At 38.9% G+C, this 26,082-nt stretch overlaps 1 protein-coding gene across 1 annotated transcript; it reads right to left on the minus strand.

The window, feature by feature from the left end:
• Positions 1–1,164: 1,164 nt before the first annotated feature.
• On the minus strand, positions 1,165–25,983 carry SLC17A8 (solute carrier family 17 member 8). The gene is made up of 12 exons (XM_030960280.1): positions 25,854–25,983; positions 18,976–19,228; positions 16,790–16,908; positions 13,343–13,457; positions 12,782–12,869; positions 10,806–10,892; positions 9,744–9,883; positions 8,106–8,255; positions 5,019–5,151; positions 3,635–3,745; positions 2,153–2,280; positions 1,165–1,537 (listed from the first exon to the last, which is right to left on the minus strand). Exons 1-12 carry the CDS (start codon positions 25,952–25,954, stop codon positions 1,199–1,201), a joined length of 1,764 nt encoding a protein of 587 aa, XP_030816140.1. The 5' UTR covers positions 25,955–25,983; the 3' UTR covers positions 1,165–1,198.
• Between the last annotated feature and the right edge of the window lie 99 nt (positions 25,984–26,082).

Below are 26,082 nucleotides of genomic sequence, written 5' to 3' on the forward strand. Positions count from 1 at the left end.
AAAAGAGTATTAATGCCACAATGAGTCTCTGAGTTGCAGCTAACTGAGATGATACAGCATGCTCCACTGTTTGATTCTAAAAATGGTAGAAAAAGGCTAAAGCCACTTTATACTGTCAATTGTATATCAATGGCAGAGGATAATTACTTTTATACATTACTTTCAACAGGTACCCTGTTAACTCTCAAATGGTACAGTGCTTCATTCGTAGCAAGAACAAGACTGAGGCATTGAAAAATTACAGATCCAGAACTAAATACTCCTGTAAGCAAGCTCTTTCATCTAAATGAGGACTGTTGGTGTTGAGAGCAGGAATTCTATCAATATAATACTAAAAAAATATATTCAAATTACTGCACAATGATGAACTGAGTGAGAATCCTAATCAAAACAGGGCTAAGATTTCCTTTCATAAGGATTATTAATATTGCATCACTAACGATGATTTTGTATTTAAAATTATCTCATGCCAGCACAAAATCTTTGGAGGGGGAGAAATTTTACAAGTATCCATTTTATGGTCTCATCCATACTCTGTGGGGTGTGCATATAAAGATTTCTGCCAATCAGTTTGTAGGAGCTGTTGAAACAATCCTGCCACATCTGCCACATGTTCCTCTTCCCCTTGTTAAGTGACTATTAGTAATTCATTACAGCCTACTGTCATAAATCTACTTTTCCTTCTGCTCTGATCTTTCAGCATGAACTTGCAGTTTGACATGGATTAAGCAGTTCAAATGCCACCCTGCAGGAAACCTAAAAAAGCAAAGCAGGGCTGCTTACTACAGACTGTGACACCACTGGAGACCAGGGATTACACAGATCACCGTGGATCCACCATCTGGTATCCTTTGTACTTTCTCCATTCAGATGAGATGATGAGGGAACTCCTTGCTCCTGTAGTAGGTTCTACAGCTTGCATCAAGCAGGAGCCCTGCCAGGGCTGGTCATCTAACTGGCACAGAAGCTCTCCCAAGGTCATATAATGGCTGGGAGAAGATCTAGGATCACTTATCCCAGTCCTATTGTTGTTAGCTTCTTACACACCACTGGGAGGGAACTATCACCCCTCAAATCTAGCCATGTGGCCAGATGTTATGTAATTGAATAAGACAATAAATGTGAATACCTGATGATTTGGGGCAGCTAGGCAGGAGTCATGGGAGTAGCTGCTATACAAATCTTACAGTTTCAAGTGTTAAGACAAATCTTGAAAATTTCCATTTTCATAATGGTAAGAAGTCTGTTCCTCCATGTCTTGAGTTACTTGCTTTTGCTTCCTCCATTCCCTTCTCTGTACTTCACTATTTTGACTGGTAGCACCATACGTTTTCTTTGGACTTGCAAAAGTTTCATTGTTCATCTCTGTTTCTTCTGCCAGTTCATCCTGATCAATTATGCCACATTTCTCTTCACTGAGGTTTTCAGGATCAGCCCATTCCTGCTTCTCCCCAGAGGCAAAGATAGCGTAGAATATTACACCACTGTAATGCACCAGGGCTGCAATCAGAAAGACGTTCTGCCATTCCTCACGGGTCTGAAAGAATGGTGCAGGTCTCATTAAGTTTCCAGTAATAAGAAATATCCAAATTACACCATGAATTAGCTCATATTGAGGAATGACTGTGATCACTGTTTGATTCCTGATGCTGAAGATAGAACAAATTATGAGAACCATTGCAAAGATTTTTTTTATCTATAACTACAACAGATATAATAAAACTTAGGTTTCTTTTTTGGTTTTTTCTCACAGTAAAGTTTCTCTCTTGCATGTGAAATATTTGTGGAGTTGGAAATGCAGGGATTTCTCTAACAACTACACAAATATTATTGTAAATCAATATCAATGTTTGCTACCATGGGGGTATGGATGCATTGCAGAGGAGTTTTCCAAGCCCTGTAAGCATTGCACAGTTGTATGGAGATACTACAGAGACTCAGACTCAGGTGGTATTAAATAATATCTGCCTACACAGATAATTAGTTATAATAGCTGAGAATTAGGCCAAAGCAGTAATTAAAAATGCATGTTTAAGACAAACAAAAAGCAGCTGCAGAGACAGTGATGGAATGGCATCCCCAGGAATCTTTGAAATGTCTTACATTTGTTGCATTACCTAACCTTTTCCCAGAAAACATGGAGAAATGTTACCTTATGTTTTGTCATTGCACCAACGATGAGTGGGCACACCATTCCCGACAGCGTCCCCACGCCATTGGAGATCCCCATCAGAATGCTGGCATAACGAGGGGCTATGTCCAAGTGATTCACATTGAAGCCTACAAAAAATGAGAGAAACAGCCAGCTGAACAGCATTGCACTACCCGGCCAACAGGGCTTTCTGCAGCCATTCTGGCTGAGGAAGACTAAAAAGGTTAGCAACCTCCCTCCTGCACCTCTGAAGATTATGTAGTATAGAAAATAAAGTTTATTTTGGCCCTGTTTAAAGTCTCTGTACTTTCCATTTTCTCATACTGGAACAGTGAACTTTGCAAATATTTTGAATTAAGGAATCAACACCTCAAATTAGTGAAGTCTTCTATCATTTTATTTATGTAGTAGTGTTTTTAATTAATTTCTTTTGGTGTTTTAACCACATGAATGGTTTAACAGAGTTTAACAGCGTAATAAAAAAATTGAATATAAACCAGTAGGAAAAACGATTATCCTTAGTGTAGTGTGTCTTCTGAGCACATATTTTATTAAGAAATTAAAAACAAATACTAAATATCAGCTCAGATATTTATCATTCCTTAGGTAATGAAAATTAGTCATATTAAGTATGGTAGATCACAAGAAGTGACAATTAATTCCGAGGGCATGGTAATAAATAAGGTAAGAAATAGACTACTGGGAAAATCCTGCAATAAAAGTTGATTGATAGAAATGACCAGCTATGCAAGAACCTCGTAACTGAGCAGCAAAACCACTTCCCATCTGCAGAATCCTGAAATAACTGAACACCAGCAGTTACTTTGCTGGTCAATTTTGTTCAATAGATCCATGTTCTTGGCAGTCTTCTTGAAAGATCTTCAATCTTAAGAAAAATCTTTAATCTTCATAGAAAAATGAGTTTTTTTCAGTGATGCTGGTACTGATGGTGCCACAAAACAGCTTGAGACTACAAAACGTGGGTAAGACTCATGAAAGTGTTAGAAACAACTTCTGGAGAAGGGCTGGATGTAGGAGGCATCAGAGGGAGGGCTGACGTAGGAAGCAGAAATTGAGTGCTAGGGTTGGGGACAGAACTGCAACTGATAGCCTTTGTGCAACTATTCACTGCAGAGTAATTCTCTCGCTCCCTCTCTGTCTCTCTTTTTCGTTTTAGGCATACAGATAAATAGGATGAAAAGGTGACTGACAGTGTAAAAGTATATTAGAAAATAATAGCATAAAGCTGATGTAAATTTGGATCAGTAAAGAGCAGGGTCTTTTCAAAGCTTCTATTGTGTGCAACACGTTTCATAGACACCGAAGTAAATTAATTCTGATATGGGATGAAATAACAAACACCCCATAGGTTACCACATTAAGAGCAAACAAAATAATAGAAATTATGACAGTAAGAATAGTGAGGATAATAACATCACTTTTATCATGAATAGTAAAAGCAAGAATAAGATTAATTCTTACCTGAAATTGCAAAGCCACTGAAGCCTACTGCTAACACCAGAAAGGAAATAGCCACACCTTTTGTGTGAGAATAACCAACCACCAAAAGCAAGGTTGCTTCCATCCCAAAGCCTTCCAATGAAACACATGAGAATGAATTAAATTTAAATTTCTATTTGCCATGAAAATACTAATAAGCACTATCCAGAGTAGCAGCTTAAAATGAGAGAAAATTACTTGGTATCTTTTAGTTGTTCTTGAACGCAATTGGGAGCTTCATGCATTTGCAGAAGTATTTGTATATTTATTGTTTGAGAATATATTATTTTTTTCTCCTCATTCACTGCTGTATACATGACCCAAACAGTTGGTGAAGTTAATTCACTGTATTCACTGAGCAAGACAGGAAGACAATTGAGAAAGCAAGTATGTGCAAAGAGCAGAAAAATTCACAAACCCACAAACATTTGAGTGAAAGAAGAAAAACACTTGCCTTCAATTTCTCATGATTGTAGTGATACAAGAAATTCTTGGTAAATGGAACAAAAGAGTGTTTTACATACAACTGTGTTACCAACAAAACAGGACATCCCTGAGCATCACAGGGAACTTCCAGTCTCTGCCATTACTGGAAACTAATATTTTCTAATATGTAACATTAAAATCCTTCTGTTTTGTTTTGTTCTAATGACACTATTAATATGCCCTGAAAATCCAATTAATTTAGCCATCCTTTCTGAAGATGCATAGCCAAGTTATGTGATATCATTGGCTGCAGGCATCTCTATCTCTAGGAGTCCATGCCATCTATAAATAATGCAAGCCAGCAATTGGCAGAGGGCAACTAACTACTCCACAGGCTGTCTGGCTTGAAATCTTTTCTCTAATTCAATATCAACCCCACATGTCACTGATTTTTCAGTTCAGTGATGGAATTGGAAACAAATTATTTTTTGCTGAGTTAAAATTTTCTTGTTCATCTTTCACTTTTTACACCCACCCTAAACCTTCCAGCCTAAACTTGTCAGTGGGCTCTGCTGGGAGTAGCAAATGACCAGTTACTTCAAGAACATACCCACTGGGAAAGGGTCTCTCCAGCACCATGGTACAGGGTTAACTTTGTCTGTATGAGTTTGCAGGATGAGACCTATTTGATCATACTATGCTATTGCCCATTCAATTATTAACCAGACTTCTTGTCTCCTCCTTTTTTAAAGAGTGCTCATATGAGTAAGGATTTATGTCATGAGGCATCAGCTCTCCACTAAACACTTCAGATTAACCAGCTATAAATGCAGTATTGAGTAAATTGTCTCTTGTTACAATTAAACGTGGGCAAAACTATGATACTTGGACTGATTGCAGCACACAATTGAAATGCCATATTTTCAGAATCTAATAGTACCTCCACAGTTCATGACCTTCCTTACAGTGGTAGTGGTTAAGATCTTCCTGCTCCGTAAGAAGTCAGCTAGTTGCCCTCCGATGGGCACAATGATTGTCATGACCATGTGAGGAACTGCAGACAAAAGGCCAACCTGCAATTAGACAAATGTGTGCTTAACTGTCATTTCTCCTTCAAGATTTAGAGGCAAGAGAACAGGAACCATAATGATTCTTCACCTCTTTTTCCCTGGATCATTTTATCTGATTACAGCATGTGCTCAAAACTGGGTGAGGGAAGAAAGGTCTCCTTGTGGCCCACGAGGAGAAACCAGAACACAAGTGAGAATCTCACTTTAGATATGCCATGCAATATCCCAAGTACTCATGGGTACTCTAAAGAGTTGCACAGTTCATATTAAATTCTATTGCAGATGTCACAAAGCCTTGTCATTTGTGTCCTCATACTGAAGTTCTCTATCTTGGTTTTCAACTGCATTTTTATATTTTTGTTATTCATGTTCTCAAGGACCTCCTTCCTGAACAACAAATCAATCCCTGTTACCTGCCTTTGTTTAAAAGGAGGAAGCACCTGCACATTGTACAGGGACTGAAGACCATACAGCATAAAACCTGACATCATGATATAATTTTACAAATTATTCAATAATCATATGTGTAAAAACATGGATTTATTTTTATTCTTGTAGGATTACAGCCTACAAACTGATGTTCACCTTCTTTTCATTTTCCCAGAATCCCAGAATTGTTGAGGTTGGAAGGAGCCTCCTTCTGCTCAAGCTGGATTGCATAGAGAATGATGCCCAGAAATGTCCAGACAGCTCCTGAGTATCTCCAAGGATGGAGATTCCACAACCAAGTAACCAGGTAATTTTTATCCTCTTCTTGATTTTTGTGACTTTTCATTAGCAATGAATATCAAAGGATCTGAGGACTCTGAGGAACAGAGTGCTCCTAGCAGCAAAAAGTGTTTCCTTATGTTCAGAAGGAACCTCCCATTTTCCAGTTCATGCCCAGAGCACTACTGAAAAGAGCCTATTTTCATCTTCTTTACACTCTCAGATATTTGTATATATAGATGAGAACCCTGCTGAGGCTTCTCCTCTCCTGGCTAAACAGTCCCAGCTCTCAACCTTTTCTCATAGGAGAAATATTTCCATTCCTTCATTGGACTCTCTCCAGTATGTCCTTGTCTCTCTTGTACTGTGGAGCCCAGAACTGGACACAGTACTTCAGGTGTGTCCTCACCAGTGCTGTGTAGAGGGGAAATATCACCTTCATTATGTGGTGGCCTTTTCATGATGCAGCCCAGGATACCATTAGTCTTTACTGAAAGGACACACTGCTGGCTCATGTCCAGCCTGGTGTTCAGCAGGACCCCCAGGTTCTTTTCTGCTAAGCTGCTTTCAAGCACCATACTGGTGCATGGGCTTGTTCCTCCCCAGGTGCAGGGTTTTACACTTTCCCTTACTGGGCTCCATGAGGCTTCTCTCAGCCTGCTTCACCCGCCTGCCAGGGCTCCTCTGTACAGCAGCACAACCCTGCAGTGTAGCAGCCACTGCTCCTAGTTTTGTGTCATCTGCAAACCTGACGAGGATACACTCTGCTGCATCATCCAGGTCATTAATGAAGATGTTGTTAGCGTGCGGAGATATATAATCACACAGGCAATTATATGTAGGTGCTTTTATTAAGAGCTCTGGCAATCAGGGGCGCTTTCGCCTCAGATCTGATTCTGCCATACATTCAAGAGGAACGGGTTTTTATATTCTATCGTTATATAACTTACATGTTAATCATTAAACGTATATTGTTCTATTGTATACATAGATTTTCAGCTAAACATAGCTCTCTTAAGTTCCCAGTGTAGTTTCTCATGATTCTTCCTATGATTATATAATAATTATATTTAATTACTAAACAATCATCACATCTAACAATTATATCATTTATCATACTGCTTACGTGAATGCACTGATCTGAGAAAACACAAAGCCTAACATTTTCAGAATCTATCTTTAGCATTTTCCAAGGTCCCATTATCAATGTCAAATAAGATCAGACTCAGTACAACCCCTGAGACAGAGTTTTAGTGATCAGCATGTCATCTTCTAGAAGCTTTTCTTTTAAGCAGTCATTTAGTCAGAAGATTGAGTTTACTTTCAGCGATGTGCAATCTCATTACATTGACAGTTGGTTTTATACTGGTCTTAAATTAGTGAAGTTCACAGAGACACAACTAGCATTAATGAAAAGCAGCTCAGAATAAACAGATGTACTTTTTCTTAATATCCCTCTTCATCTCCATGCTGTACTTGCCATTTAGACTGTCATTGCTACCATGGCGCAACATTGCTTCTCTTGCAGAAGCTGGGCACAAAGTGCTCCCAGAACAGATAAATAATTATGTTCTTTGTTATCAGCCTTAGACTTGTTTGAAAATAATTACCACATAGCAAGTTTGTTTGCTAAATGAAAGTTTTTAAAACTTTTCTAAAATAATTATTCTATACTCCTCATTCATGCTCCGAAGAGGGAGTGTAACAATTCCGAATTTAATGAAATGGTGGTGTCAAGGAATATAAACCTATAAAGAATTTGATCTTCATAGCTAATGAAAAGTCACAAAAATCAAGAAGAGGATAAAAAATACCTGGTTATATGCTAAATGGTCAACAGTAACAAAATGTGCATTTCTATTGACTTGCTTAGTGGTTTTTCATTATATGTGGGGTCATTTAATCAATTATTTCCCAAAATAATTTCTCCATTCTTTCCTTTTTATAATCATTTCATGCTCGCATACTTTTAATTCTATCAGGTCAGGAGAAGTATGTAATCCCAAATACTGAGAATAATCTAATGTAATTATTCCAGGTCTATCTGGTTCTCCTCAAATAACCAAACCATAGCAGTAAGTGCCATACCCAGTTATTTCTTTAACATCTCCAGGTATGATGTTCACCCCCTCTCTGGGCAGACCATTCCAATATTTAACCACCCTTTCAGTGAAGAAATCCTTCCTGGTGTTCAATCTGAACCTCCCCTGCTGCATCTCCTAGGTCACTGCTTATTCTCAGACATTTACCTTGCTTATTGCAAATCCAAAGACTTCTTCAAAGTAAGCAGGCTGACTTATAAGGAGCAAATAGAAGGTCCAGCTTCTGCAGAAGTTTGCCACAATGATTGCATAAACTGGCATTGAAGTGAAAAATCTCTTCCATGGAGTACTAAATTTCTAAGGGAAAAAAAACCAAAAAATTGGGTAGATAATAAAATAAAGAACCAATATCTTTTATTATCAAGCCTATTAGATACGTTGCATACAACTTACATCACAGATCACTTAAAAAGCAAGTGAAATATATCTTGAATTGTTGGCAAAAATGAGGTAGAGAAATTTTCTTAGAAGTTAGGACGTTAAAGGTGGATACTGCACTGCTATTGCCCTGCTTACTGAAATTACATGATGTCTTCTGGAATCCTGCTAGTGGGATAACAGAAGCAGCAAAAGAATCAATGAAAACTAGAGAAACCTTGTGCCGTTCCCCGCTTTTTGGCTGATGCAGTTTGAGACATTCTATTTAAAGGAGTGGGAAAAAAGGGTTATTCAAGCTAAGACACATGCAGTAGCATAGCAATAAGCAGCTACCTGATTCAGCCTAATTAGTTTAATTCCAAAAAAAAAGGCCTGTGATACAGAATTTGATTTCTGTCACTTGCTTTTTTGGCATTTTCAATTAGTATTATGCTCCAATACTCCATACAGCAGGAAACATACTTCAGAGACCTATTGATTTTTAATAGAATTTCAATCAGAAGCTCAGATCTGTAGCTGTGGCAATACACATTGATATTCTCCTTTTTTTTTTTTAAATGTTAATTGTGTTCTACAGGCCACGGCACACCTGCGGTTGTGTGTGCGCCCATGAAGTTGGTACCAGTTTCCTCTGCATAAAAACCATCATATTGCAAGGAAAATCCATGACCTGGAACAAGTGTGTGTGTGTGTCTCCAGCCAAGACTTGATCAGACAAATTTCAGATGCATGCCCAAAAAGACAGTCTGGTATTTTACACTCCTAGCAAGGCTGTTACCCAAAACATGTAGAGGAAAAATGTGGAGTTACTTTGTTCCAGAATGTTCAAAGCTGAAAGCTAAGAATGAACAAGAAACACCTTTGTTTTTCACTACTGGCAGAAAAAGTTGCCTAAGGGAACGGAGGGAAATTTGATGGGAAAACAGGTTTTAAGTCAAAGTTTCCGGGATCTTATCAGGGAGAGGATGAGAAGTCCTAAAGGACCTGAGCTGCTGTGAGAGTGAGCAGGGCAGAAACCCAGTCCTTGAGCTATTAGATTTGCAAACATCTTTAATAGGAGTTCAAAAGGCAGCTGGATAATTTAATATCTGCAGTCAAATTCTTATTTAGCTAAATCCATGAATATTGTTTAGAACAACATGACACTTACTCAAGTGCAGGAGACCAGAATGTGTCGTTCCGATTCCCAACCCATCCCTTCCCTCCCTAAATCAGAGAAGCTCGATAAGCCAAGAGCTTCAACAGCATTACGAGTTTTCCTCATCCAGTCCAGCTGCAAGAGCCTGATTCTGTAATTTTCTTGAAAGAAAAAGCCCCTAGTTCAGCTAACAGTATCCATCCAGTCATATGCTGATCTTATACAAAGTGCTCACAAATGACAACAAAGAAAGCCTTTTTTTTACTTACGCTTGCATTAGCAAGGCTGGCTCCTTCTCCTATACTTGTTTCTATATATATCCTTTCTTCACTGGTTATTGTTGGATGCACAGCAGGGCTCTCATAGGCATGAAGCAGCCAAAACACGTACCAAACAATCCCAAACATTCCTGAAGAGGCAGGAAAAGCAACTTGGTTTTCAAAGACAATAAAGCTACATTTCAGGATCTGCAAGTTTGTTTCAAGTGCCATTTAAACAAAACCTGCAAAGAAATTATGCCCAGAGAAGTAACAAAATATGGCAACTAACTTAGTGTATATTGTATGCCTGCTTGCAAAGCATTTGAGCATTTTGTCACTTTTATTACATTATGCATGGGGCAAAGAAAAGGCAGGAAGAAAACTCTCTGTAGAACCTAGGGGGAAAAAAAGCAGACAGGCCATAAAGTGGTGGGAATCTGCACGAAGGGACTTCACTGTCAGGTGGCAATGGCAAATCTTGTGCTGTGTCCTGTATTTCCAGGGAAGACAGAGAAAACCCACTTTAACTGGGCTTCTGATGTGCAAAGCTGGTTGCAGCCACCTCTGCCATACGCTGTGAGGGGAAGAATGAGGCACCACAGACTTTGTGGCTACAAGGCCATACCCATGAGACCACTTTGTAAAGGTGGCATTGCTTCATAAAAGATGGCAGCATGGGGAAGATTTCTCAGGGCAGAATTTTTCAGATCCATTTGGCTACCGGTCAGCAGCATTTGCTGTCATTTTTGCTGTTAGTGAGCACTCTGGGGCAAGTCCCACACAAGTGTTTGTGCTGTGGAGGAGCAAGTGTTTGTGTTGCAACTGCATCCAATCCTGTCACTGGGCGACTATGGGCTGCAGCCTGGTCATTATAATTTTACAACCTTTTGTAACAGATGAGAACGAACTGAAGCTCTCAGAATCTGCAATAAGTAGGGAATAAATTGGAGTACCCATTTGCAACCTCTTCATTCATCAAAACAACTTTGATCCATCCTTGTTAGACAGGTTTTAGCAAACAACTGGCAGTACTGATCTAGTGGCAGATGTCCTTTATGTTAGGCAACTCACCATAAATATAAAAGACTGATGACCATCCTATGTACTGTACCAGCACACCTGCCAGGGGCATGGCCACCACTGCGCCTGCGTAAGACCCTGAAGAGAAAACAGATCAGTAAAACATGTCTGCTGTGGTAGGTGTGCCCAGCTTTCAGAGCACATGATCCAGACAGATGCTCATGAGAGCAGAACTGGAGGGATGTGTTTGACTGACTTTTTATGAACTTGGGGAATGGGATGGAAGCTGCAAAATTTTGACTGGGGTGACAGGAAGCACTGACCCCTCATGCATCACCAGTCTCATTTTGCAGAGTTGTGCCCTGTAGGGAAATAGGGTTTGCAAATCCACGACTGATGACAGATGGCTGCAGAGACATAAGCTATATGTGTTCTCTTGAGTGAGAAATTGCACCTGGCACTGTGATGTGTGAGGTGAGTTTTGGAGAAGATAATGGACCAGGTTTCAGAAGTTTTGTGGAGGAATCCTGATGACTGCAGGTATGTTGGGAGGCTCTTGTCATGGTCCTATGACTACACAAGCACTGGTAGCAGAGAGGTTGTTCAAACCAACCCTGAGTCTGTGGAACCACGCTTAATTCATATCAACAACATAAACAAACAGCTGGAATAAATAGGCAAATGTTGACAGGGGGATAAAAGAGGATAAAATTGTGGTCTGTGCCAAGGTTTCTGATTGGGAAATACATAATACTGGTGAAATGTATTTCTAAGTGTCTTGTGGAAAGATATGAGTATTTAAGTGCAATCTAGATAATAGGTTTCAATGCAAGACAGTGCCAATGGCTTTATATATGAAGAGTGTTGCTCTGAATTATTCTAGGAAATATGATACTTGTGGTTTTGAGAGTAGTACATGTTTTGTTAATAAACATTTATTAATGCTCTACTCATTAGCAAATACTTCTTTGCAATGGTTCACAATGATCCTTCTCCCTCATCTTCATGTAATTAATTTTTCCTACAGCTTTCCTACAGAAAAGCCCTAGGCCAAAATGTAGATAGAAAAACCAGAAACCTGCTTAACCTGGATTTTCCTAATTTTTCCATTGCTCCTATGCACCTTTCAAGTGCAAGGATCAGCGACCTGTAGATACTAAAATGGATGTCGAGCTGAAGGATGGATCTTTCTCTAGAGATCCCATGCTAGGAATTTCATGGAGGGAACATTGAGACTGGAGAGGCTATTCTTTGGGTCTTTTCTTCTGCAGGAAGTGAAAACACCTAAATAATTAAAACCTGAAGCCATCTGTAGTAAAAATAAAATTCCCATAATATACAAACATGGATTTTTTTCCACTTGCTTCACTCTTCCTTTTATTTTCTATCTCTTTTTTAGTGCTGTATTTTCCCCAGCCATACAACTCTACTGATGATGGACAGAATTTTTTTTCCTGTGACTTTTACATCTTTACTGAACACTTTCTCCTACAGACCTTCATCTTCAGCTGTCAGCATTGGAAAGGGACACAGAGAAAAGAGTAAAGTGCATGTTTGATCATAACTCAAAATAGAAGGAAGCAGGACAGCTGCTGGCAAGAAGTTACATCACCTTCGCTGCAGTATATTGAGCAAACAGCCTAAAGTAATGAAGATAATTTCAGACCATTTTTAAATGTGTGCTTGTTTAGGAGCATCCACTGAGTATGTAAAATAAATGGAATCCCTAAGGATGATGCAAATAAAAAAATACAATATAATTTCTCTCATGTGAACCTCTAGACTTATTAGTCTAGAAGTTTAGTTTATTATGAGAGTTTATTATGAGAGCCATTTTGAGTGTTGGCTTTAAATGATAAAATGATGGCATGTTAAACAAAAAAGGACTCACAAGTTCCTAAGCTTAGACTACAAGGTGATGTAGCAAAGGGCAGAGTGTCTGTGCAGCTCCTTCCAATAATGGAATTAATAAAATAAATCTAATAAGGATACATGCTTACAAGAACCATACCAGCCCCTGGACTCACCACAGAATGAAGTGGTAGCCAGCCTGCTCCTCTCCAGCGGCGGGGCCCACTTACTCCACATCCCATGGCAGGCTGGGTATGTGACGCCCTGGCAGACATTTCACACATCACATGATTTGCTTTCACTGCATTCCACTTGGAGTAGTTGCTGATGCTATCCCTACTGCCTAGCTGCTTGTCACCATGGACTGATACAGGAAGGGTAAGATAAGTCTGGAAGAACTTGATTGCTTGAGTAGGAAGTTGTCACACTATTCTGAATTAACCTATTACCTGAATAGTAATATGTTCTGAAGTAAAAACACTGTTTAGTATATGCAGTTGATGGCACAAGAAAACTAAAATAACTCAAATTGCAGCACCAGAAATATACATTTTTCTTTACTTTAAGTAAACTTAGAAATATAAATCAGTATAATTTAAAATTACAACCTCAAAATGAGGAGCAAGTAAAATTGTATATTGATGAGAAATCCTGATCAAAAGAGATCTTATGACTTCTAGAACCAAATCTCAAAATCAAACTCAGTTTGAAAGGGCCAAAATGGTGTATGCTCCTACCTCCACCAAACCTTGAAGAATCCTTACAAACATCACACAGCCATAATGCACTCTTGCTGCAGAAGGGATGATCATGTTCAGTGTAGATGTTAGAAAGATAGCTGCACCAAATACCCTATGGAGAAAAGTAGCATGAAAGGGAATACAATTATTATCTATTCTTCAGAACTGCTTCATGTTCCACTTTATAAATACTTATAAACTTAATTTAAAATATTTTGTTACAATACCTTTTCTTTAAAATATGTATTTAAATTGTTTGCATTTCAGTCTCTGAAAACTTGTTGACAGGAAATATATGTGACTTAATTTTTGCATCTGGTCTTATTCACAGTAGGGTTAATGGTTGTGTTCTGGCATGAAAAATTTACAGTCAGAGAACAACACTGTTTTATCTAAATCCTCTACCCCTATTGACAAAAGCAACAACCCACTCATTATCTGAGTGACAAGAAAGCACTAAACAGATGAACACAAAAGCAAAAAAGCTGAGCAGGCTTCTATAAAAATCAGTTCCTTTGTCACTTTTCTAAGTGATTTATATAGAAAACAGTCTGAAAATATGAATTTGAATACAAAGCCCACAGTCATATCTTGACATTTAGGAGACTGCTTTAAAAGTCAAATAAACATTTGACTGAGAAATAAGTATTATCTCTCTGTTGTGATCCCTGAAGAAAAGACTTCTGCCTTTTGCTTTCTTACCACTAATAGGAATATCAGGTCTCTTATCATAACACTATTGACTCAGGGAACTACAGCAAACCATGTGAATTAATAACCATGTGAAAGAAGAAACTAACAAAGAGAACATGTCAAATTATCCAAACAGCTATCTCTAAAGACTGAGTTTCCAATCTCTGCTACTTCCCTTAATGCCAACTCTTAATATGCCTAGGTTGTAAATGCATCATTAATACTGAGTTAGAACCAGTCACTCTTCTACTACTATATTGTTTCCACAGAGACAGCATCTTTTCATCAATTCACTGCCATTTATCCCAAAGAGGTTAGTCTCCACTTCGACAAGAAATATTCCAGGTTTTTTCAATTCATTCACATATTCTTCTGTCCTCTCTACCACAATTCCTGGGCAGCTGCCACTTTTGGATCAAAACAGACTTCTTCAGCTACAGACTCCTCTGCCCAGCAGGGTGCTCTTACTGAAAACTGGTATCAAGAGGTGCCTCGCGTTTCATGCATCCACCAAGCAATTCTGAAATCACATTTAGATGCGTGTTTGAGGATAAGCAGCAAGTCAAAGGGGTGGTGTCAGTAAATGGTTGATGAACTTTTTGGTGAAATGCAGATCTACATCAGTTTGGGTGAATGTATTGAGTAAATTACATAGTGTTAGGGGGTTTGGTGCAAACCCATAAAACACTCAATATTTTCAGCCATTATGAGATCCATTTGAATCCCTCACTATTACAGATAATTCTGTGCATTAGAGAAGTGCCTGGGGTGGGTCATCCATACGTATGTTCAAAGTTGCACAGTTTAAACAAAGTGGCAAAGGAGTCTTTGCCTAAATCTATAAGGTCAGTATTAGCACAGAATCTCTTTTCCAGAGTGCATCTGGGACAAAAGAAAGTTTTTCCTTTTTCTAGGGCTGGTAGATTCATTGGCCACAGAACCCCTGTTTTCCTGCCCTGTGTCTTAGCAAATAACCCCTGAAACTGAAACTGAAACTTGGCACCGCTGGTGAACCTACCTAAGCTGAAATTGGTTGGGTAAACAAGGAATAAAGGAAAAACATGGACTTAGTGAATCTTATTACTGCAAATAGAAATTCTCTTTGAGGTCAGCTCCTGAGCTATTTTTGTTCCTCAGCAAATTCTACTCCTAAATCCAGTTATGATGAGCAAATCCATAATGTGCTGTTACGGCATAGCTTTAGATTGAGTTGGAAACTCTCACAGGGATAAATGCAGAGCTTTCTGTGCTTGTGAACAGTCTGTACTTAAGGAAACACTCTGCTGACAGAATACATCAACTTATGGTGTAAACATGGTTATTTTACTGTTTGCAAATAAATTAAGGAAACAAAAGCTAAACTAATAACATGCTGAATTATTCAGCCAACAGTGTGCACATCTGTGTTTTGGAGCCCTTCTGCTGCAAAAGCTGGTGGCAAGGCTAGAAAGGCTGGAGAAGTTATTAAGCTTAGCTAATTTGTTTGGCTTACTTGGCAGATGGAAAAATATTGTGCCTAGGCACTGTTACGTGGTAGAGAAATGAATAATTGAGGATGAGAACAGTGCTGAAGAAGCAGTGCAAACCAAACTCTGAGTAACTTTTGGTTATGGACAGAGGAGAGTAGGACTGAACAGTCTGGGCAATTCTGTGGGATGACTCTGTTCTGGAGAAATTTCCACAAGGGCATATGGGTGGGAAGAACATCCAGGCCATCTTGTAACCCCCCCATAGCTCTTTGCAGAATGCAGAAAGCAAAGTACTTTGATTTGGGGCAAAGTACAACATAAAACTGGTCTTAAAGACCCTTTCCAATTCTGACACTATTTGTAGATAAGTCACATCTTGTTTGCAGAGAACGAAGTTAATACCAACCAACTTTTTTTTTATTTTAATCTGTAGATCCCAAGTACCCTTAATATGCACATCTCATGAGCTCATTCACATCAGCTGTCTTCGGACAACCACCCTCTCTTGTGATAATATTCAAAGTTCTGAAGACCTTTTGATCTAAAGTCCAAAATCAAAGTTAACATTGACAAAATTAACTAGTTTTTCTTATTCACATTTTCAAAAGCAGTCGAATTTAAAAAAAATGGCTGACAAACACATTGATCATAAAAAAAAAATCTGTACAGATTCTCAGACTTCACCAAGCAGAAATCGGGAGGCTCTATTAGAAGTTCCATGCAATCTTAATTACAGTCAGTACTGTATCCAGTCTTGGCAAGGATATTTGTGTTCATGAGGACAGATTTGTGAATTCAGATCATAAATAGTTCTGTAATTTCTTTATTCCCAGCTTCAGTCCACAGGGACTGTGGGCTGTTAAAGGAGGAAGACTAAACACTGCCAGAAAACTGTTGTTTGGTGTTACATTGAGGCAAAGAGCACTAAGACAGCTTCTTAAAGACAAATGCTTCAAACATTGTTGGAAGCATTAGGTGTGATTTTCCTTGAACTCTCCAGAAAGCATTATTGTTTAGAGAAGAAATGTGTAAATATTTGAGATAAACAAGTTAAATTGAAAAAATCAGCAATAGACCCATGAAGTCATCCTCAGAAATAATTTTTATCAATTATTATTAATGATTAATTATTATTAATAATAATTCTTGATAAATACTGAATTTTCAGCCTCAGATGTGCATTTCTGAAACACTAATTTGCTATTTTAGTAATTCCCATTTACACGGTGTAAAACAGTAGTCAGGCTCTAAAGCTTAATTCCTTTGCTTGTTGTTTTCTTACCTGTTAGCAGCCAATTTGTTTGAGATGAACCCTCCTGGAATTTGTGTCACAATGTAACCCCAGAAAAAAGAGCCATGAATGAGTCCTACAGTCTCTGGATCCCAGTTGAATTGGGCTGTCTGTAAAGGAAATGGGACACATGCTGCAAGATAAAGCATACTCATTGTAAGGTAACTTGCTTACAAGTCACGCAGAAGTCACCCTGCTCCAAATCAAGCCTCTTTACACTGGCTGCTCAGGATTGCTGAGCTTGAAAGCCCCCAGTTAAGGCAAAAGAGTGTTCAATTCCCCTGTGAGATTACTGCTTTTGCTCTTAGGACTGGGAAAGCTTTCAGCCATAAAATAGCTAATGCTGGACCTTCAACTTTGCCACTTGCCACTGCTTCCCCTTGGGCTCCTTAAACTTGAAGCCTTTGCTTTCAAGACTGCTCAGAGTTATAAGAAGGGCCTGATACCTTCCAATGGACATATCCATTTTCCCAAGATTATCAAGGCTGCTTAAATCCTTGATTTGCTTTGTGGTCAGATTTGTTCATGGCTCTCCCTGTCAGGGCCCAACTCTGATCCTCCACTGTCAGCATTAAATGGCATGGAGCAGAAAATAGTTGGAGGCAAGGAGAACATCTGAAGACAAAGAAATCTGAAAATAAAACCAGGTAACACTAGCCAGTGACTAGTTTATCTTTTGTTAGAAGTGATGCCAGAGGAGCCAGTTGTCACTAAAATACCACAGAGAACTGGCAACTGTAGTGACATCTCTTTTTTCGATATTCCTTTCTGCATGTTAAAAGAAAAACAGCTTTTCCTACTGCACTGATTTTTGCTCACAAAGAAGCAAACTGAGAAACAGCTCACTGGTTGACCTACAGCCAGATGGCATTAATTAGCCAGACATGTTTACAGAAGGCCAAAGGGTTTCCTTCCCCATCAGTACTCATTTTGATGTGTCCCACTTTCTTGTGCTGAAGCACTTCTGTTTAAACACCTAACTTTCTACTGGCAATTTCCAGTTGAGTTGCTAGGTAGTGTTAATTTCTGAAGGCAGAAACACCATGAGATATGGAAGAAGGTTCCTCCTGATTCAGGAGATGTTCATGCCCAAACACCATGAATTTAGATTTGTGGAAGAAATTTACTCCCATTTTCTGAAACTACCTCTTCTGAGCTTTCCAACCTACACAGGCACATACTTTCTCTTGCTTAAGTACAGAACCTGGAAGTCCCAGCAGGACCATGGGGAGCCGGGATAGAATAGACTGAATAAATACAAATTCAGTAGGAAGTCTAAACATGGCTCCTATGATCATGAGTCATGGAGACAGACATACTTTTAACATTGGAAATTTATGATAGACATTTTCTGCACTCTTCTTCACCAAAAGTTAAAAGATGTAGGAGAAAAGCTGATGAATATTTGCACAGCATTTCATTCAAGAGTCAAGATTCCTATGAATTTGTTTGGCCAAAAACATTAAAAAGATATCAAAAATAAGTCTACAAGTAGAGCAAATGTAGAGATTTAAGTTCATAAAATTCATAAAGGGACATTTGACATCAAAGCCAAATACCGAGGGAAGATGCTAAGGTATGGATTGAATCTGCTGGGGTGCATTGATAAAGCTGTGTAGGATCTGCTGCAGACCACATGCCATCCACTGCAAATTTTAAAACAGCTTGGCACCTAGCTCTTAATAACTCCAGACAACAATCTACATTGTCAAAAACCTGATGTCTTATTGCCAGTGACTGCTTTAAGGTCTTGAAAATTATCCGATGATATGAATGTAGTGGCTGCAGCCCTACATAAAATAATTGATAATTCCTTCTGCAGCAGCATCAGAGCACATTTCCCTCAGAAAGAGTAAAGAGCAAAAGCTTCTGCCATCACAGCAAAATCTGTCTACATCTGACAGATCAGAGACCTGGGAGACATGCAAATTCAGTTCTCATTTCAGGTACTTATACCCTCTCTATGACACTGCCAATCCTCAGATCTTGAAGGTTTTTCATGTGACTTCATCACCTAAATAGGAATTAAGTGCCCGCACATCTACGTGCATCAAGACTGATGTGTCTCCCTCATTCTGTTTTTTTAATCTGTGTATACGCATGACTTTGCTCTGCGGCATTTGGGTGATTTCGCAGCGGTATCTGCTCAGAGCAGTGAAAGGAAGCTGTTTTCTCACCCTCAGCTCTGGCTTTCCATCGACGTAGACAGTGTTGTTGTTGACCATCTCCACGATGGCCACGCCCAGGTTGCACCTGATGCCGAAGGAGATGCAGAAGCCCAGGCCGCTCATGATGGCGATGATGTAGCGCTTGGGCAGGCCGCAGCAGTGGCACTCGCACAGCGCGGCCCGGCGCCCTCTCGCCGCCACGGGCCGCCCCTCTGCCGTCAGCTCCAGGGGCTCCTCCTCCACATTGGTGCCATCGAGCTTCCTAAACACATGAGGGAAGGAAAAATGAAGGCGCCCTGTCATCTCGTAAAATTTGCTGAAACGTGGATGGACAGCTCCATGCTCCAGTCACCTGAGAACTCCTGTTGGGAAGCGCTTGTCTCCACACAGTTGTGACGTGAGCTAATGCTGGGCAGGCTGTGAAAGGTTAGCAGAGATCACACTTTTGCCTGAATGACTTCTGAAGTTTGCACATCTGAACCATCTAGCCAGACAGCCAGCTGCAACAATGTTCACAGGCTCTTCAAGAATGTAACTATGAGATCTACCTAGAGGTCTGTTGTGATAAATTCCATTGATTCTTTGGAAAATTTACGTTTAAATTAAGCATAATTTCTGACAAGATTTACTAAGCAGAGCTGCCAGTATGTTTCAAGGAAAAAAGCAAATACAACACGAAGCGTGGTTTCACTCAGCCCCAAACTTCCTGGAATTTGTTTTCTCCTGCGAGACAAAAATCAGAGCTGCCCAGCAGGGGAGAAGCCTCTCTGGCATCAGATCCTCTATTAAAGACACAAAAGAGACAGGCCCAGACTTTATTTGCCCATCAGCTACCAACTAACACAGGAGTGCAGCTCCTCAGGCTTTGCCTTTCCTTTTCCCACAGGCAATCTACCTGAGATATTCATATTAAACAAAATGGCACTTCCATGCAATCTGGAATTGCATGATAGTGCAATTAAAATTTAATTTGGTCTCTCAATCTGATTAGGGCTATTAATATTGTGCTGCAGGACCAGACAAGGTCTGTGGTAGGAGAGGTGAGGTAAGAAAGAACTAGACACACCCACCAGACCAGAGCTAAATAATTCCTTTTCTAACATTACCTTTCCAGGTCTATTTTAAAATGCAGATTATGGTTTTTCTGACATGCTGAAAGACTTAAGGACATGGCTAGCTGTGACTAACCTACTGAACACTAACCATAAGCTTAAGGTTAAGCCTTTACTAAGAGAGGCCTTGATCAGGCCTTTCAGTTTTGGCATCACCCTGAACCACTGAGCTCAGGATCCAGCTCTGTTTGTGCCTGCCATGGAGTACTGTGAAAACATGAACAGTTTATTAACCTAAAGGAAGCCCAGCTTGTCATGTAAAATGATGAGATTATTTCATTCACTATATTCTGATCAGGAACAACTTATTTCCTTCTTCCACACATCTGGTTGAGCATATTTGAAATCTAATGTATATATTTGATATGTATTTAAAACATCAATTTTCAGTATGAAAATCAACATAAACAAATGCTGACAGAGGATGGATGGGCTACATCTGACTGGGTTGGGTTTTTTGGGACAGTGTTGGTTAAATCACTGCTTTTCCCAATTGCTTTAAGTCTAATATACTACCCATAATCTAACAGACAGTACTCTGCACTAGACAATTTGCAGATAAACATGGTAAGTATGGCTTCTTGTGCACTTAAATATATCTTTCCAATATAAGGTTTCACTTCAAAATATCATTTTTAGGCTCTAGAGCTAACTGGAGCATCATTTACCATATTATTCCTTTTTACATCACAATATAAACCCATTATTTCAGCCATAGTCATAGCAAAAAGAAAATAAACATGTTACAGTCCATCAGCTCATGTTTCAAGAAACAGTAGAATCACAGTGTTTTGGGCCAAAAGGGAGCTCCTGGGATTATTTTATTTAAATCCTTTCTCAAACCAGTGCTCACTGCAAAGTTAGACCTTTAGCTCATTGTCAGACTGGAGCAAAGCCTTTGCATTCAAGCAAGGTAACACAGAAAGTGTAATCTTACTGTGATGTTGTCGGGGGTGATGGAGATCTTATGATTCACCTGCAGGGAAACAGCATTTGTTGGTGAAATGGGAGTACAGAGACTAACTCAGTCAGGCACTTGAAAAAGAAGACACCAATATTCTATGCTCTATGTGTTAATAGAGGTAAAGGTAAACAGAATGAGATATCAAAAATATAAAGACCTCAGGAAGTGAAAAAACAATTGAATCATTATTTATTAGAACTGTTGTCATCTCAAAAATGTTATCAACATGCCAAAAGAAATAATTTGTCATCCTCTAACAGAATATAAGATATTGATGGAATTAAATAAATTAACAAATTTCCAAATATTACCAGGCTCTATTTATAAGAGAGACATTAGACTTTAGGGGGTGCATTATTTTGGGCAGCTGGCAAAGATTAGACACTTCATGCAAAGCCAAAACATCTGGACGTTCTCAGCTGGCTGTCAATTCAGATAGGCATGAAAACATCCTTCTGTTCCAAATTCAGTGCTAAAAGTAGTGACCTAGGAGTAGAACTATGGACCAATATTGTCTCTGCAGAGAAGTTCATTATTCTGCTATTGTATTTGACTAACGAAAAGAAGCAAGTTGAGGACTGATCCATCACCCCAAATCCACACAGTTTATTTCCTATTCCCAGAGATTAATTTCAATGCCTCTATACCAGGTTTGTCTCGGAGACAATTATTTTTCAGTAGCAGTCCAAACATATATGCATTAGAGCAGTGCAGACATTCACACAGTGTCTGCACTGGTTTGTTTTTTTTTTTTGTTTTATTTTATTGAACAGGTACATAATGAAAATATGGCAACTCCATGAAATTGTGCAAAATTTATCTTCCAATTGATCCATGTATTTTCATAGTGTCAGTGAAAATTTTTAGTTGTAGACCAATGACTTGGAAGAATACTGCTTCAGGGCCAGTGCTGTCCTCTAATTATCAACCTCATGCAGGAGATGCAGGTGTGCATTTTCCTGCACAGGAAATGTTCACTTCTTAGATCTGTTTTTCCTTTTCTCAGCAAATGTACAACACTTGGTAAGTAAGAAGAGCTAAATTATTTGAATCTGCATCCATATTCTGTGCCCAAATGTCATAATAACTTTATGCAACATTTGTCTTTTTTATTGAATGCCTACTCTGGCATATACAGAATTTTGAAAACATGAAAGAAATTTTAAAAATCCCTATCAGTAATAAATAAAATCCCTAGAGCACATATATATTCAGGTCTCTGTATTTAAGGGGGTTTTAGCAGAGGAATTAGTTCTTTCTAGGTGTACTAGAATTTAATTTTGTTTCATTTAAAACTCATTGATTCTATAGTAACGGGCGAATGTTAATATCTAAAACACATTCTAGAATGGATTTCACCAGATGTGGCAGTCTTTCACAGGCAGCTGGGGCACAGGCATACACAATGTTCAAAGCTCACACCTACAAATCCAGTAACTACAATGATCCCTGCGTAACTTCAGAAACCAGTAATTATCATTATCAATAACCAGAAATACAGTAATTATAAAAAAATATCATTAATCCAAAAGCAGATACAATCTCCTAAGATCTTATTAATTCTTCGAGGATTTTTCCAGGTGATAATTTTCCATAATAAATACTGTATTTGATGCATTGGTACCAAATCCCAGCACAAATACCAAACTCTCTCGAGTTACTCAGGGCCTGGGACCTCTCTGGCTGATTTCTGCACGGTATTTCCATGAAACCCACAGCAAGGCTCAGACATGAGGGACTGCATGGCCCAGGTGCTGCACTCCTGGGCTGCAAGGCAGTCTGTCCTCAGTGCAGTGGCCGAGAACTGCGGGGATGTTTGTCCCTGGGGTGCTGCAGTGCTGCACGAGTGCACTGTGCCCTGGCACTAACAGTGCTACAAAGACATGAATTGTGCATCAGCTGGGTCTGCACACTCCACACTGTGTTTGGTCTGGGAGGCACCAAGCTCCCCCTGCTTTTACACAAAGGGAAAATCTGAGAGGAATAACTCCATGATCCACCCAGTCAGAGGAGCCCTGTCCAATGCAAGCGTCTATCACCCAGCTTCAAGATGCAGTTTTCAGCTATTTAGGCTAATTCACCAGGGGACATCTACAGCAGTCAGCAGTCACATCTACACCTATCAGGGCTACACTTCATACAGCAGCCATGTGGCATAGCCCATATGCCTTTTTACATTAAAAGTGACAAAATTGTAAACTCACTTAAACACCTCCCACTTCATCAAGAAGCCCACAGTTGCCATTAGCTGGTCCAGGACTCCTGAAATCCTTAGAGTAGGGAGAGCCTAAGATCTTACTTCAGTCTTTGGCTTTTTCCTTGACTGGAGTAAGTTCAGAGAAGGACCAAAGTGCTTGTGTCTTTCAAGAAGATCTGCAGGAAATCTTTCTTTTCTGAGAAACATAATGATGACAGAGCCACAACTCTGATATTCATTTGCCCAAGCCTTGAATTCTTTAATTTTTTTCCTGCCTCACTGCATAAAATTAATCTAGAAAAAGTCACTTTTGAATTAAAAAAAATAATTATATAAAGCATTTACAACATTTTCTAAAACGTTTTCTAAGATCTCACAAATTAAACTGCTGTGAACAGCCTAAAGAAAGGATGACTCTTGGATTTCTCAGTTCAGTCTTCCCTGCCTCCCTTCCAGGATCCAGACACCCTGAAGTCACCTCCTGTGAGCAGACTCTTATTTTGCAGCACTCACCAAATAAGCGCACCTGTGAGGAGTGCAGTAAGCTGCTTTATGCTGCTTGTGCTTTAGCACTTGAGCTGGACTGTGGATAATTGCTATGGAGCAGCTGCTCTTGCCAGGCATCTGCTTCTCTCTCATTTGCAAGACAGAGGAAATGTCGCAGGAAAGCATAGACCAGTCATATTTACCAAAGCTAAACATGTTTTTCTACCCACTTTGTCAGTTTTGACATCAACACACCACAGTCAGTGAAGTCACACTTGGATGTGCATTATAATAATCAAGGATGTGCATTATAATAATTCATCAAATTATGATGAATGCTAGAAGAGAAACCAAATTCTTTGCTGATTTCACCACATTAAAGAAAACTGGATTGGATGAAGAGCAAAGTCAAGGTTGCAGCTGGCATATAGGTATATGTGCCACCATATAAAAACACAGGTGTGTGCTCTCATCTGTAGACTAAGCTGTAGAAAATGAAGTTCATATTAAAAACATGCATCTTTCATTCATTTATGGAAACTTTCAAATATGACTGCATATTTCCTACAGGACTTCTCAAGTTGCAGCAATTCTTACTTAGATCTGACTGCAGAGATAATAAAAAGATTTTATAATTTGGATTATTTCCTCTGCTGATTGGTACATCTAAGGAAGGCTCGGAGATGCCTTCATTTAAAACAGAAAATAATTAAGTTCAGCAAACTTTCTTGCACCTCAAGTGATATTTGGGTTAATTTGATTCAGGAGCAGTGTTGCTGAAGTTGGCTGCCTGTACTATCAACTGTGTAGGAACTAGCATGATAGCTTTAATACACGGCAACAAGAGGAGACCAATCTGGATAATCTAAGGTGAGCCCAGTGTACGTATACACCAGATACAAACCTTACAGGTATTTGGTCAAATTGACCAGCAGAGCCCACAGCAAAGAGGATTTATCACTGAATAAATTACTTGAATCAATGTTCTAAAAAATAAACAGGTTTCTTGGAATTACTGTAGAGTATTGTAAAAGTAAAAAAAAAAGCAAAACATCAGGCTTCATCTGTAACCCTGTAAATTAAAACAAGTTAAGTAGAAACTGTGTAGAACACAGATACTCTGATCACATGATAAAGAAATAGAATAACTGCAGTATATGTGTAAATTCTTACACATTTTCTTGTGATCAAAGGCTTGGTTAGATATACTATTTCTTGACTCAAAATAGCATTCTCAATAGAAGGCAAAGGGGTGGATATGAAAGCAAATACAATTCAGTCACTAGAAACACCTTCAGTTAAAATGTTGGCCTGATCCACATAAAGATTTAAAACACAACAAGAAGCATGGAAGAAATGCCACTAATCCCTCTGGCTCTCATCTATTGATTACACAAATAGGTGTTGTCAGTAGCCATTACAAACATAAATAAGCTTCTCTTTAAATGAGAAATATCTTCCCCTTTATGAAACTGGTCATTTCTTACATCAGATTTTCATTTCTCTAAAAATAAGAATCCTCCATTTCTTGGTTCATAAAACCATCAGGTTAAGATGAAAATCTTGAATCTTTTTTCTGCTTTTGATAGCAAACAGCTGCTTCTCCTTATTCTCTCTCTAATTTGCTAGTGTCAGTAAACTCACACATATACATCTCTATTCAATACATTTTCTCTTACTGATTTGGAACAAGTTTTTAAAAACCCCAAACCTGTAATTTAAGAACATTAAGTCTAATTTTAAGAGTGGCATCATTGGGAGTGTTAATTCCCATTAAATTATTGCTTTTTCTCATGCAAGTTAAACCACAGAATTAGTAACATTTAATTATTTAAAGGTTTTTTAATTAAACAGTTCTTCAAGCTCTTTTTAATATTAGAACATTATTTCATAATTTATTTTCACCTTTCTTGTTTAATATAAATATTCTATGATCTACAGTCATATGCTGTTGTAACTGCTCCTTTTACATCTTCTATCTTACAGCAAGCTCTCTCACTCTCTGTACTCGGATATTAATTTTGCAACTCTATAGTCTGTTTTATGTTTATACATTTTTTTCTATACTACATTTCTCTTAATAAATGGCATCAATGAACCTGTCTGGGAATTTTCTGTTGAGTTTTACCTTCTCAGATTCCCCAGCGAGTCACTAATGGTGTTCTTCACCTCTTCCTTTCCTGGGTTAAAAAATCTTTCTTTCAGTGAACCAAGCCCTTTGAAAGGCATTTTGTCTTTCTTCTTCAGTAAATCCCTTATGTTAATGAGCATTCACTTCTGCTGTCATATTTCCCAATGCCAGAGCCGGGAGCCTCCACCAGTCCCCTCGGTGACCTCTGCAACAACAACCAGTTGCT

Source organism: Camarhynchus parvulus, chromosome 1A (assembly GCF_901933205.1).
Source record: "Camarhynchus parvulus chromosome 1A, STF_HiC, whole genome shotgun sequence".
Taxonomy (NCBI): Eukaryota; Metazoa; Chordata; class Aves; order Passeriformes; family Thraupidae; genus Camarhynchus; species Camarhynchus parvulus.